This window comes from Calonectris borealis, chromosome 6 (genome assembly GCF_964195595.1).
Source record: "Calonectris borealis chromosome 6, bCalBor7.hap1.2, whole genome shotgun sequence".
In the NCBI taxonomy this organism is placed as follows: Eukaryota; Metazoa; Chordata; class Aves; order Procellariiformes; family Procellariidae; genus Calonectris; species Calonectris borealis.
Genome location: NC_134317.1, coordinates 6,050,117 through 6,063,814, shown reverse-complemented (window position 1 = coordinate 6,063,814; position 13,698 = coordinate 6,050,117). Strand labels below are relative to the sequence as shown.

Below are 13,698 nucleotides of genomic sequence, written 5' to 3'. Positions count from 1 at the left end.
TATGTCTCCTTTTTATTCCTATATACATCTCCTTCCTTAGAAGAAAGGCAGAAGACAAGCTTCTGCAAATACTGAGGACATCTCAAGAGCCTGAAAGCTGTAGCATAAAGAGTAGAAGACTTTTAACAATTACTGTAGCTAGACAGTTGCTTAGATCCTGCATAGGACAAGAAGGGGGTACAAATTCTGATTGTAAAAGGCAACACAATTCTGTTCTTTTTCATTTGCAGCATGTTACAAAAAAAGGACTTTCTGGTTTCAGCGGACAGAAAAGAAGCTACTCAACCAGCACTGGAATCAGAGGAACAAGGGAGCATCTTTCCTGGTCTCTGAGAAGGCTGTGCTATGCAAATGTCTGCGTCTCCCCGGACATTTGCCCATTATTGAAGTCCACAATGAATTTAGAGAAGCAGAACAAGTTCAGTTTTTGTGAAAATCATATTACAAACAACAGTTTCAGTGGCTACCAAGTATAAACCAAAACGAAGCCAACATGGTGCATATGGATTTCGAAGGCTTATGGGAAAATGTGTGTCTAAACCCATAAAACATGCATTATTTAATTCCACGTTTCAGAAAAAAAAATTACTTGTGGGTTTTTTTTTTCTTTTTACTGACATTTCATCATTCTTGTATCTAGGGATATAAACGCATTTGTAAAATATTCACTACAAAACTGTGCATTTTATAGTTGCGGCAACCTAGTTATCTATACATTAGAGCTTTACAGCCCCCACAATTATTTTATTCAATCTTCAAAACCTTGTTAACAAAATACAAATGTTACTGTTTTGCAAGCAGTATAATAATTCAATTTAACAGAGAGGAAGAGTCCCTCAGCATTATGCCTGATAAAGATAAATTTACCTGGTTACTGACAAAGTGTCCATTTTTTATTTACAAAATCCTTCTGCTACTGTGGGAGACAGCCTGCTTGCTCTTGGATCTCCTCCCTGGTGCAAAAGCTTTTCTATCAAGGAGAGTTTGGAATGTAAGGAAGACACACAAAAGATACCATCATGTCCCACTGATAGGATAATAATGAAGGTAATTAAGATGGAATTCCAAAAATGGTCAGCTAGGAAGCTGACAAATCAGGGAAAAGGGAATCTGACAACGCAGCACTGAGAATAAGGACATGAAGAGATGTAGGCTTTGCAGAGAGATCATTCAGGAGACTGTCCTCAGCAGAGCCTAGGAGTTTAGAGGACGGCGGGGAAAAAGCAATCACAAATTTGCACTGAGAAATGCCATTGAGATAAGACATTTTATTTTCTGTATTCAGCCTGAGAATTAATTGTCCAGGACATGACTACTGAAAAGCATATAAAAAGAAAATAGACTGCACATCAGCTTTGCTAAGAACAGAAGAAGGGCTGGAAAGACTGGCTGGAAAGCTGCCTGGTGGAAAAGGACCTGGGGGTATTGGCCAACAGCCGGCTGAACATGAGCCGGCAGTGTGCTCAGGTGGCCAAGAAGGCCAACGGCATCCTGGCTTGTATCAGAAATAGTGTGGCCAGCAGCAGCAGGGAGGTGATCGTGCCTCTGTACTCTGCACTGGTGAGGCCACACCTCGAATCCTGTGTTCAGTTTTGGGCCCCTCACTACAAGAAGGACATGGAGGTGCTGGAGCGTGTCCAGAGAAGGGCAACGAAGCTGGTGAAGGGTCTGGAGCACAAGTCTTTTGAGGAGTGGCTGAGGGAACTGGGGTTGCTTAGCCTGGAGAAGAGGAGGCTCAGGGGAGACCTCATCGCACTCTACAACTACCTGAAAGGAGGTTGTAGCAAGGTGGGGGTCAGTGTCTTCTCCCATGGACCCATGTAACTACCTAAGATGGGGGCGAAACCTGGTTCCCTTTTAAGCATCACCAAGTTCCACTGCAGTGGTCTGTGCTTGAACCTGTGTAAGATAACATTCACAAGTCACCTTCACAAGAAGACATGAATAACAAGGTGATAAAGTCCAACAATAAAAATAAGGTTTCCAGAATAGTAAAGAGGAGGGTCAGATTTGAAGAAGTGCAGGACTTCAGAAGATTGACTGGGCAGTAAAAGGAGATGGGAAATTCAAGCTGAATAAACCAAAATTCACGAGAAAAGTATCCTTCCTGCTAGGAAAGGCAGCTAGATTAAAACTGAATTAGTATGGAAGAAGCAAGATGTTTCTTTTCATCCAGATCGGTGCTGTACAAGCACATCTGCTAACAGAAAAGCCTGTGTGCCTTCCAAGGCGAGGTAGGATCAACTGTCTGGAGGTATAAAACATCACAAGGTAGCAAAGCTAAACACAAGCATTGCAGGATTTGTCCTGGTGTACTGTGATAACTGAATGCCAAGAAACCCTCAATCAAATATCAGCCAAGCAGAAAATATCGTGCTCTGAAGCATCATCCCAGAAGAGATTTTGTTATATTCTGCAGAAGAATAGTGGCTAAAACCCAGGCTGTGCTGCCTGGTGTTTGTTTGGAGAGCATGTAAGGTAATGTACTTGTAATGATGAAGACACAAAATGCCTATTAAAATGAGGAAGAAGGAGATTCTGTTATCCAGAAGATGCTGCTCTTGCCACCCCCCCCCCACTCCAACACACAAAAGCATTAGTATAAGATTGCACATCATGGCTTTGGAAGGGCAGAAAACTGTGAGAAATTTTCCACCTTCATGCCATTAAAAAGAATTTTTGCTAGTTTGGTCCTAGAGGTAGCACTTTACAAAAATGATTGTTCCTGGAAGTCTTGCCCTACTAACTGGAAGTGGACTGTGAGCTAGTGTAAAGTGTCAAGAAGCATGCCTGTTATTATGGGTAGCCGTTGCACAAGCCTGCCTTATATGAGAATCTTCCCTGAAAACCTATTTGGCTCTGACACTGTCTGCATAAATCTTTCCAAGAGGAAATTTTCCAGCTTCTCTTCCAAAAACTTCTAGGTCTTAAAAAGACAAAGATGAAACAACATGCCAATGCCTGGCCTTGGCTAAGACAAGAATGCCTGTGCTGACACTACCATGCCTACAGAAACCTATCCTTATTTAAAAGGATAAACCTATCTATCAAAACCTATCCATGATATAATAAATCTTACAAGCCTAAAACTAGCTTTATAACTAAGCGCAAGGAATGCCATCACTGGAGTTGCACCCTGTTCTCCTGCAGCAAGTGACACCCGAGTGCAGGATCAGCCTCTCCACCCTCTTTACCCTTCTGCAGAATAAGGTACAGATGCAGACCAAGTTAACACTGCTCTTCAAAGGAATCTGGCTGTATCCACCTGGACACATACATGCCAAAATGAAGTCATATTGGACTGTCTTTTGAGGGAGAATGCTAGATACTAAAGGACTGTAATTTCTTTTCTTCTGTGAATCCAAATTGTATGCTCACTACTTAGAGCTGGTATGATATGACCTATCATGAAAATGAAGTCATTTTCATAGTCCCTGCTTTTCCAAATGTAGTCTTTTGTCCTAAAATATGATCTACATTCTTTGTTCCTAACTACAAGACTTACTTGCCTTCACTAAAACAAACACTTTGAATAAGTCCACTTCAAGCAGTCTCAATGACTTTGTACAACTGACTTTTCTACCACTTTTTGTGTCATATGCAGATAACATGTTTTCTTTCACTAATAAAAAGAACAGATTAGAAGACTGGGATAAAAAAAAATTGAAATTCCACAAACACTGCTAAGAACACTTTTTCTTTTCTTTTTTTTTTCCTAATACTTCTAGGAATATCCTCTTTCCGGTTACACACAAACACACACAAAAAAAGTTTCCTATGAAGAACAGACCTTCCATTTTTATGTGAATAACTCCATAGGCATGACCATTTATTTGGCCTGAGCTGCCAGAGAATGCAATTGCACTGGAAAATACTGAAATTCTTGACAAAGAGTTAAAATGAATTAATTTGCCACATCAGATGTAGTGCTATATAATGAAAAGAAATAGCAGAAGTCACCTGATGGGTAACAGAAGGTGGAGGGAAGAAAAGGAAGAATTTAAAATTAAGACTCGATTTTGCAGTAGCCACAAAGTGTCCTATATATGTGTGCAGGCACATATAATAGGTACAGCAACACCAGATGCCTGCCATGTCCTTGCAGACATAACTCCAGATATATGTCTGGAAGAGAAAATATTAATCAGGCGGATAATTTCTGCATTGAGTACTGGGAAAAAAAAAAAATAAACCAACCAACAACTCTGCAACAGATGGGTTCTGATTGAACCTTTGGAAGTTACTATTCCCATAAGGAGCAGCATGTTGTCCGTGCTGTCTCGTGCCTCAGATGCCCCAGAGTTTTGAGCAGGAGTGGGACAAAAGCAACTTTCACACTACTTGTCCCTCTGTGAAGGCATGCCCAAGCCATGGGGATTGATGCTGCTCCACTGCAGCAGCCCAAGAAGAGCATCTGTGGGTGTGTGTGCCCGGGAAAAACACCACCGCAGCTAAATCTGCTAGATTTTGTCAGTCAGAGCTCCAAACCGGACTCCAAGCAATGTTTCTCTAAGTCTCCAAGCACTATTTCCCAAATCAAAATTAAACAAGAAGTTGGAACAAGTCTCTGCAGTCGATTCATGTCTATGGGAACTTCTATTCTTCATTTAAACAAGATTGAACGATTACAGTGAAGTTTCAGAAAAATATTAGAGACCACAGGTTGATGTGTACTAGCGCTATGAAAAATTATTAGCTCATTAATTCCAGGCACTGTATTAATTTCAAACCCACCATACAGCATTAATTTTGCAAACAGATGCACTAATGCAGATCTAAACACCACAGAGATTAGCAATTCTCTTCACATGCAGAGAACAGAGGGAGAGGAACGCAGGAGAGAACTGGTGGAGAACTACAAAACATAGTGCTCTGATGATGAAGATATGTGACAGGACAGACACACATACAGTTCGATACAAAACAGATTTTGCTAAGGACTGTAGTTAATTTGATTGTACTTACTAAATGGAAAAGAAAATAAAATATCAATACAGAGTGAATTAAAAAAGCACAATCAAATACTACCACCAAGATTTTTAGGGCTCCTAGATATCTAAAGTATGAAAAGCCCTCTAAAATACAACATTCAAAAAACCCCTGAATAAAATGGGAAGAAGGCAAAAAAACCCCTACTATACTTTACACCTAGTAAACAGTAGAATAGAATACACCTCTAAAAGTAGAATAGTCACAATGAGTGGTGAACAAAAAAACCCAAACCCAAACCCTCTTTTTGTTTTCTTTTTTTTTTTTAAATTTAATTTGCTATTCTAGTAAATATATAATTAGGAAAATAAGTTAAAAAAAACCCCTTACCTGCAGAAATGACCACATCTTACAACACCTATCTTGATACTCTAAAGCACAATCTCTAAGAAGAATTTATCACTTTGCCATGCACCTCTAAGACTTATAATCAATTTGTGATTTGACTACTCCTGAACAGGATGGCCAGAGAGTTTTAGATCTGTTCAGAGCTATTCTTTGATGCCCATTTTCTTATGGGTTTTCTTAGGTCCAATTTTAGGTTCCAGTCTTGAGTTTTTAGAAGCCTGTTATTAACACCACCATTGCCCTTGATTTATAAGCTGATCTGTGGACATCTCTTCTGTGAAAGATGAAGAAAATTGCATTTTTTTGGACTGCATGCTATTTTGCAGTCTGTTCACATGAGAATGCGTAAGTGGATGAACATCTCCTTCAGAAGACAGCAGCATTCCACAAATTGAAAAGCTGATTGAGAAATAATGCTGTGATGCCAAAGACTAATTCAGTATGATGAGTTTAGGTCTTTTGAATTTTTTTTTGTTAATTTCAAAAAAGGGCAGCGATTTATTTCCAGTAAGTCAGGAAATATTTTGTTATTTTCAAGAACTAACATACCTATGATAGTTGACAGCAAATGTGACAAGCATGTGTCTCTCTAATTCATTGTTAATATTGTCCCAGTAGCAAAGAATCATTTTCAAGATTTATGTAGCACTACTTTGCCAGAGAAAAGGAAGAATTTTACATTTCTTCTTCTGTTGCACTGCCATTTTGTAACTTCCACACATTATATCTAGTCTATAAAAACACACATCTTTAAAAACTTTGCATAGATATAAATATTGCAACTCATACTGAATATATATATATATATATATATATATATGGGGGAGTGAGAAACATAAAAGTGCTTCAGCATCAGTTGCAATATTTAATGCCTTAAGACTATTTTCAACAGCAAGCTCCAAATAATTCTGAAGGCTCCTGCAACAGTTCGTCAAGACAGACACCACTGTTTTGCTAAAACACTGTCAAACACTTACTGTGAAGATACTGAGCAATGCTTATTATCCAGTCATCTGTTAACTTCCCAGCTTTTGTTATCTTGGTACACTTCAGCTGGCTTGAAAGATCTCTTGATTCAATCCAACAAATTTTGTCCTCTTTGTAGCTATAGTCTAGTGTCAAAATCGCAGATCCTTTTACAGGAGTTCCGGCAGACACTTTGCTTCCATTAAGATATAATACCTCAATTGTTTCAGAGCTTGCAATCAGAAGAAGAGGAGGTCTATCGGCAGGCTCTAAAAACAAAGTAAAGAGAATTTAAAGGGTTAACAGACTGTGTATACCATACTTATCTGTTCAGTTTTAATGTACTTTTTAATGTTCTTACCTGCATGTTTTAAGAGATATAATAAATTGGTTTTGTTTTTATTTTCATAACTATCATATATTCCAAATTACTAGACTATTTTATCCTGCTGTTCTAACGGTTCACATCATTAAAGAAAATTAATTACCCTAGCCCCACAGCTTCTGTTTAATTCCAAGTATCATTATTGCAACATTTTTCATGCCTAAGTCATAAAATGAAATACAAGTTATGCAAATTACTTCTATCCAGATCACTGGCATTTCCAAAAGAATGAAGGCCAGGAAAATCTGCAGAACACATGAAATAGTAAGGTACTTTTCTTATTAGAGTCTGTAAAATAAGACAAAAACTGAGGAGCAGATGTTGCTAAAAAAACCAAAAACCAACCTAACAAAACACCAGATGCAATGAAACTGGCTACTTCATACAGATGATGGCCCCAATACCATGCATTATAAAGGAGAAAGCATCATGCAATGGAGTTTCCTCCATGGACAGCAAAAAGGGAACAGAGAATGCATAGATTCCATTGGGTTATCATTAATGTCACAATAAACAAACAAAAAAAAATATGAAGAAGCAACTCATATTAAGGTATTATATGCAACTTAAAGTGTTGTCACATTCACCTGAATCACTTTGCCTACAAATCCTGTTAGTAATTTATAAAAATATTTGAGCAATGTGTGAATAATGAAGGAAACAATAATACCCCAATAATGAAGAATACGTATCTTAAAATACAAAATGTACCAGTTCAAGTTAAAACTTTGAAAAGTTAAGTTATCCACACAGAGGAACAAACAATTCTCATTGAGACAAAATATTTTTAGCATTAATACTGGGCACAAAAGAGCTGTTCTTGCTTTAAGTGTCTTTAATTGCATTACTGTCTCGAACATCCAGGGCTGGTTTGAAATTATACATCTGACCTAGTCAACTGCAAATGAATATTGGTCTCCGTATGATGAGGAGTCTGTTAGACGTGGTTCCACTGCTGAAATTGAGTGATATCGTGTTCTAGATCTAGATTAGTACTCTAAACTGAAATAAGATCCCAGTTAATCCAGAGCTGTCAGGGGGACATCTATATCAAAACCATATGCCAGCAGTTTCTCTTTTTTTCCTGGGAAGAACTGCTTCATTAAGGTAACATTGCTTTGCTTCAATTTATGATGAAGAACTGCTGTTGATATAAAAGATTATGTGAATTGGCTGGAAAAAACCATCAGACAGATGTATATGTTTAAGAGAGAGGATAGAGAAACTGCTTCCTGAAAAATCCCCTTCCTGTTAGATGTTGTTCAGTATTCATTCAAAGTCCTGCTCCAACTGAGATTGAGCTGATGCAGGACCTTATGAGAAGATTCCCTGAGAAAGGAAGATATGGTGACCCTAAAAATTGCTTCAGGTTTAACTGGAATAACAGCAATGTCTAATTTTGCAATGAGGTATGTTCAGGTGAATCACTTAATGGAAAGTTGTCCTTTGCAACATGGTCAACACCACTACAACATGTCTATTTGTCCCGTTCATTTGTAAATTAAATAATGTTGTCAAGTGGGCAAACTTTTGGATGTTGTATTTTAAAAAATTACCCTAAAACATAGAAACTCACACTCCAGTTGCAAGCATATGTGAAAAATATTTGTGTTGCCAAGTCAAGAGCTCTCACCCCAAAGTAATCTGCTTGTATTCAAGGGAATAAATGAATGTTTAAATGCTGTATTGAAATGTAGTACTTTCAATCAACATTCTGCTTAATAAAGTTTTCAAAATTTTGCTATGCAATTCCAGCTAAATGGAGCAAAAAATTTACATAAATAAAAGGATTTGACAAATAATACTTCATCAGCAAGTCTGATTAAAGAGAAAAAAATGCTTTATTGAATATGGGGCTCAGAGGTCTCACTCAAATCCACAGAAGTAGGCATTAAATTCTGTTCTTTGGTACTACCTGCTTTCCTTTAAACATCTCTTTTGCTGATTTTTTTTTTTTGGTTATGTAAAAAAGTTCTTTGCTATAATGGATCAGCATGTATTCTTTCTAAAGTGGATTTCATTTACTCTTTTCCTATTGCTTCTCATTCCATAATGTATTTTCTACCTTGTAATGTACTTTTCCCCTCGCCAGGAAATCCCACACGGAGATCTGCAAAACCACACTTCTGTAACGTTACTTTCCAAGCTTACTATCTTCATCTGCCTCAAATTCACTTCCACCAATACATCAGTCATGCATAAGAATTTTTTTTTAAATTTTGGAAGATATCTAACAACTGAAGGGATTGAACTTAGTTGTGAAACAACCCCTTGTGATGTAAGTCACGAGTGAAGCTCCCTAGTCTTGCTTTTTCCAAAAGAGAAGGCAGTTGGGTTCTTAGTAAGCAATTTTATTTGAAATCTGCCAGGTAGGTCTATTTGCAGTCAACAGGTGGCTGGTGTATGTAAATCTCTCTTTCCCCCCTTTCTTATAAAATTCTCCTACCCATCTGAAGAAGAAAGCCAGACTTAAGAGCTTCTGTCTCTATCACCCGCTCACTCCTGAGCGTTTCCAGACTGGTACAAAAGGTGTGTTTCCATCTGCATCCTGCTAAGTTTGGGGATTCTTTTTCCATCGAACAGCTCTGTGCTCAGCTTCTGCCTTCCCACAAAATAATACTGCTGCCTAATTCTGGATTCAATCACTCCTTTCCCAACCAGCAGCAGTGTGAAAAATCCTTTATTATTATTTTTGCTCTTATACTTTGTGTTAAGTAAGAGATTTCCACTCTCTGCAATCTATAAAGCCTTCAAGAGGAGGCAGCTACACAGGAGCTGTTTGCAGTTGCAAAGCCAGCATGGTTGTTCAAGTGTCCGAGGTTGCAATAGAGAACCATATCCTTTCTTGCACTGTTTTGAACTGACCTATTGAAAACTGCGATGAGGATTTAATACCTCACTAAACTCTGGAGAAAGGTTGTATTTCAGTGTTAATATCTAAGACATAAGGGAATTTTGAAAAAGAATTAGTGTCAAACCTCCTGAGCAACAGTTGTAATCAAACCTGGCTGCAGACAAAGGAATCGTAAGGACTCGTGGCACTGCTAAGGGGTTCTGCTCAGCAGACACTATTAAACATTAAAATACATCTGCATTCTGGCAGAACTTATCCAGAAACTAGATTATTGAGCTTGAAATCGTATTTTTCAAGCAGCTCATACATGAAATAATTCAACGGATTGAATCAGTTAATCATGCTTTTTCACAGTAGGGTAGGTAACCTGCTTATTTCAGTGTTGCTCAGATAAAGGCTGATCTCATAACTACTTATTAAAAAAAAAAAGAGTTAAATTATTTTAATGATAAAACTATACAAAAATATTAAAAAGTTCCTACAAAAATACAAAAAAATATTTAAAGCATCTAATGGTATTGTATAATGCAGATGAAAAACAGAAAAGAAGATGAAAAAAAAAAACAACTTCCCTCACAAAAACTGCCTGTGTGTTTCACAAGAACAGAATCCACAAAGATTAAAAGTTTAGTGGACAGATCTAGGATGAGTTACAGGGAGCTGACAGCAGCTTTTCAAATAACTGGACATCATGTGTGTTATTTTTTCAGGAGTTTGCTGTTGTTTTTTTGTTTTTTTTTTTTTTTCATTTTCATTTTATAGGAAAGATAAGAAGTGGATAGCTCTCTAATCCAGGAAAGTTTTATGATTCATCCCTCTTGACTAAAATGAAAGCATCTTCCTTTGAATTATGTTTAAGATAGAGTAGTGGAAAAGATGAAAGACTTGCATTTCCCCCCTCCCTGATCTTGTCTAAAATACAGATCAATAAGTGATGTCACAACAAATCAGAAGCAAAGGCGTTTTGCTCTGCCAACAGTCCTACTTCTCCTCTGGGAGAAAAGCTTCAGAAATGGAAGCAATTTTTTTTTATTCACTACAATGACAAGAAAAGGATAAAAAACAGAAGTGTTTACAAGCAGCTTAAAAACCTTCCTCCTGAGGTATGCATTGTAAATGATAGGTACTTTGCTCTTAACAATACATGTATTGTATAAAAGCCTGAAAAATATTTAGTAGTGTTGAATAAAATGCAGTCCAATGTTATTTTGAAATTAATTTTCCGTGTTTACCCACAATATGCCCCACAAACGGGCTGCTTGAGTTCTAAAACCTCAAAACTTAGCTCTGTGAGATTTTACAAGAAAACTGTGTTGTGAAATGAATTTAAGAATGATGAAAGTTTACTAAATATCAGAAAAAGCTTTTTGCTTTAATCATTATCATTCACCCTGCTTTATCTACATGACAAATGTTTCTTATCACATGGCATTTCTTTCTGTATAGGCTATGCAGATATAGAACTTTTGGAAGAAAGATGAGGGTTTTTTTCACAGCTAAAGATTTCCAATTCTGTCGTTTTGTTTCCTTAAATATTCTTTTCATCAAATGCAGGCCTTGCAATATAGGCATACAAACTTGGTAAACAAAGAAGTTCTAAAACTCTGTTCAGCAAAGCTATATTTTGTTTCATTTCCACCTCAGAAGAAGTCAATAACTGCTTCTTTATTCATAAAAGAAAGTGTGGTTAAAAAGTCTGGAAAAACCCACGGTGTGCCCTCAGCTGTTTTGATACCTATTTTAACATCCTTCCCAAAGGTACCGTGCACCTAAAAGTTTCCGGCTCCAAAGTTATTTAAATGAGCTGAGGAAGAAAACGTAGAATTTAATGAGGGATAAACCTTACCACCTTCACAGCCAAGCATTTGGCTGCCTGAAGGGTAGTAAAAATGTAGCTTCTGTGAACTTCTTTGCTAATTGTACCATACCACATGCGGAAATATGGTTGTGCGGGGATGGGCTCCGAGGCTGTGCAAGAGCTGCAGGTGATCTCCAGTGGCCACCGCAGCTGTCCCCTACACCGGGGCAGGGCTCCTCCAGACCCGTGCTCACAAACACGTGTCACTTGCTCAGCACCTTCAGTAACTGGGGCCATGTCCCCCACTTCTCTACTCTTAAATATTCAGAAACCTCCCACTCAATTCACAGAGACAACTGGCAAAAGGCTGATAGTTTGGTGTTGCGTAGTGGGCTGTATCTAGGATCTCAACGTGGATGGCAATGCATATTCTTAGCAGATCTGCTGTTATTAACACTGAAAGTTTTACATAATGCCTAACCTAACCGAAATCTCTACTGCTGCTTATCTTTCATAGCTTTTACACAGAGAACAGAATATTCCTTAGCTCATTTTCTTTATCTATTTGACAACTACTATTGTCAAATGTAGGCAAAGCAGATAGCTTGCTCTTTCCATCCTTATTTTCTTCAGGCTTTTTAAGGAAAAAAAAAAGTTGATAATTTTTCTAAGTGCTCTTTTTTTTTTTCCTTAGACACCTTTTTTCCCTGGATTTTGTTCTACTGATCCACAGCTGCCTTGAGTGATGCCCTTTATTGGATATCATATCGCAGCTGAAGACTTCCCATCGTTGAATAAGTAGCAGGACTACTTCATATGTCTTGAAAGTAATAATCCTACTTACACATACCAGGGTAGTACCTCTCCCCCTGCGCAACGAGATGACACGGACTATTTTTGACTTGTGATCCATTACACATTTTAGATGCTTTTCACCAGTCCATTTGTGCAAGGCCAAGCTTTGCTTTTGTCCCTGCTCGAACCTTATCTTACAAGAAACTTGTGAAAAGCAGCTTGTATGATCAGTGAAGCTATGAATGTAACGGTAAGGGTGTAGAAAAGCGACCTGCCGGTACATGGAAACTTCACTATTTTCCACACTGTAAGTCAGGCCCAGTGAAGCAACATAAGCTATTACAAGTCATTGTAGCTCTTGCAGAGCTCTGCGATAAAAGCACCTTCATTACTGTGCCAGGAGTCTTTTTGACCTCTCTGCCCTATGAAGTATTTGACCCAAATATTCATCATATTGATAATTTAATCCAGCATTAATTCAAGGAAGAGTTGCATTTGCACACGAAACCAATGTAATGAGCAACACTTATTTCTTTGCAGCACCATGATCTTGATTTGTACTCTCCTGCTGTGACTTCTCTGACTAATGACCAGTGATTTCCTTCTGAAAATAACAGAAAAGATTAAAACTACCATAAAATAAACATGACGAAGTATTAAGAAAGACAGAGGAGTAGTTTTTCTCTGTTAATCTGACTCATTTCATCAAGACCACCACGACACTGACAGCTCACTACAACGCTCAGATGTTACACAGTCTGCTGGATCTAAGAAGGGAAACTCAAAGGTTCATCTGAAGCCCAGTACTGGCACCATGAGGATTTCCTGATCTAGAATTGCATTATTGATTTTCATGTAATGGAGGAAGAAGAATATTAAAATATTTTTAATTTGTATGGACCTTCTTATCTCACAATACGCTGTGGATTTTGAAAAAATTGCTCAGCTATGTTGTGTGGTTCGATGCAGAACTTGGTAGAAGCAGTATAAAACTCCGTAACTCTTACTGGTGCTCAAGTCAGAACATATTTAGCAATGCTCTTTACATAAGGAAGCCTCAAAAAAAACCAGCAGGCCTTCCTATTTTCTGATGGCAAAATAAGTACAATAAGGAGGACTCAAAAAAATGTGTGACAAACATGGCTTTATACTTGGGTGTTGAATCATTGTGGATGCTGAATAATTGCTCATGGAACTTTTTGGTTTTTTTAATATAAAAGCATTGTAATTCAATATGCTGAGTAAGAAAATAGTGTGTACAGTATCACTTCATTAAACACAATTCACTAATTTCCTCAAATACCCAATTCACTATTACTAATGAAAACATGCAATAAGCAACAAAAAGCCTAGTGTGAATAGGTGTATCACGAAATTCACCTCTTGGGATATTGCAAGGAAAAAGCAATCTCATGTCTTTTTTTATCCTAAAGGTACACTTACCTCACGATCCTTTCCTCTGTCTTCTCAGTATCTCCGTTGTCTTTCCAGAGTAAACAGCCTATTTTGTTTGTGTGAGGAAAATCTTTGATTTATTTATGAACAGGGAAACTGGGAACTGTT

The 13,698-nt window shown here is 37.7% G+C and overlaps 1 protein-coding gene across 1 annotated transcript in view; it reads right to left on the bottom strand.

Moving 5' to 3' along the window:
* LRP1B (LDL receptor related protein 1B) overlaps window positions 1-13,698 on the bottom strand; it is a 575,589-nt gene that overhangs the window by 362,587 nt on the left and 199,304 nt on the right. The window contains exon 5 of the mRNA XM_075152715.1: window positions 6,315-6,572. Coding sequence (XP_075008816.1) covers window positions 6,315-6,572 — 258 coding nt within the window. The remainder of the gene's footprint in view (window positions 1-6,314; window positions 6,573-13,698) is intronic.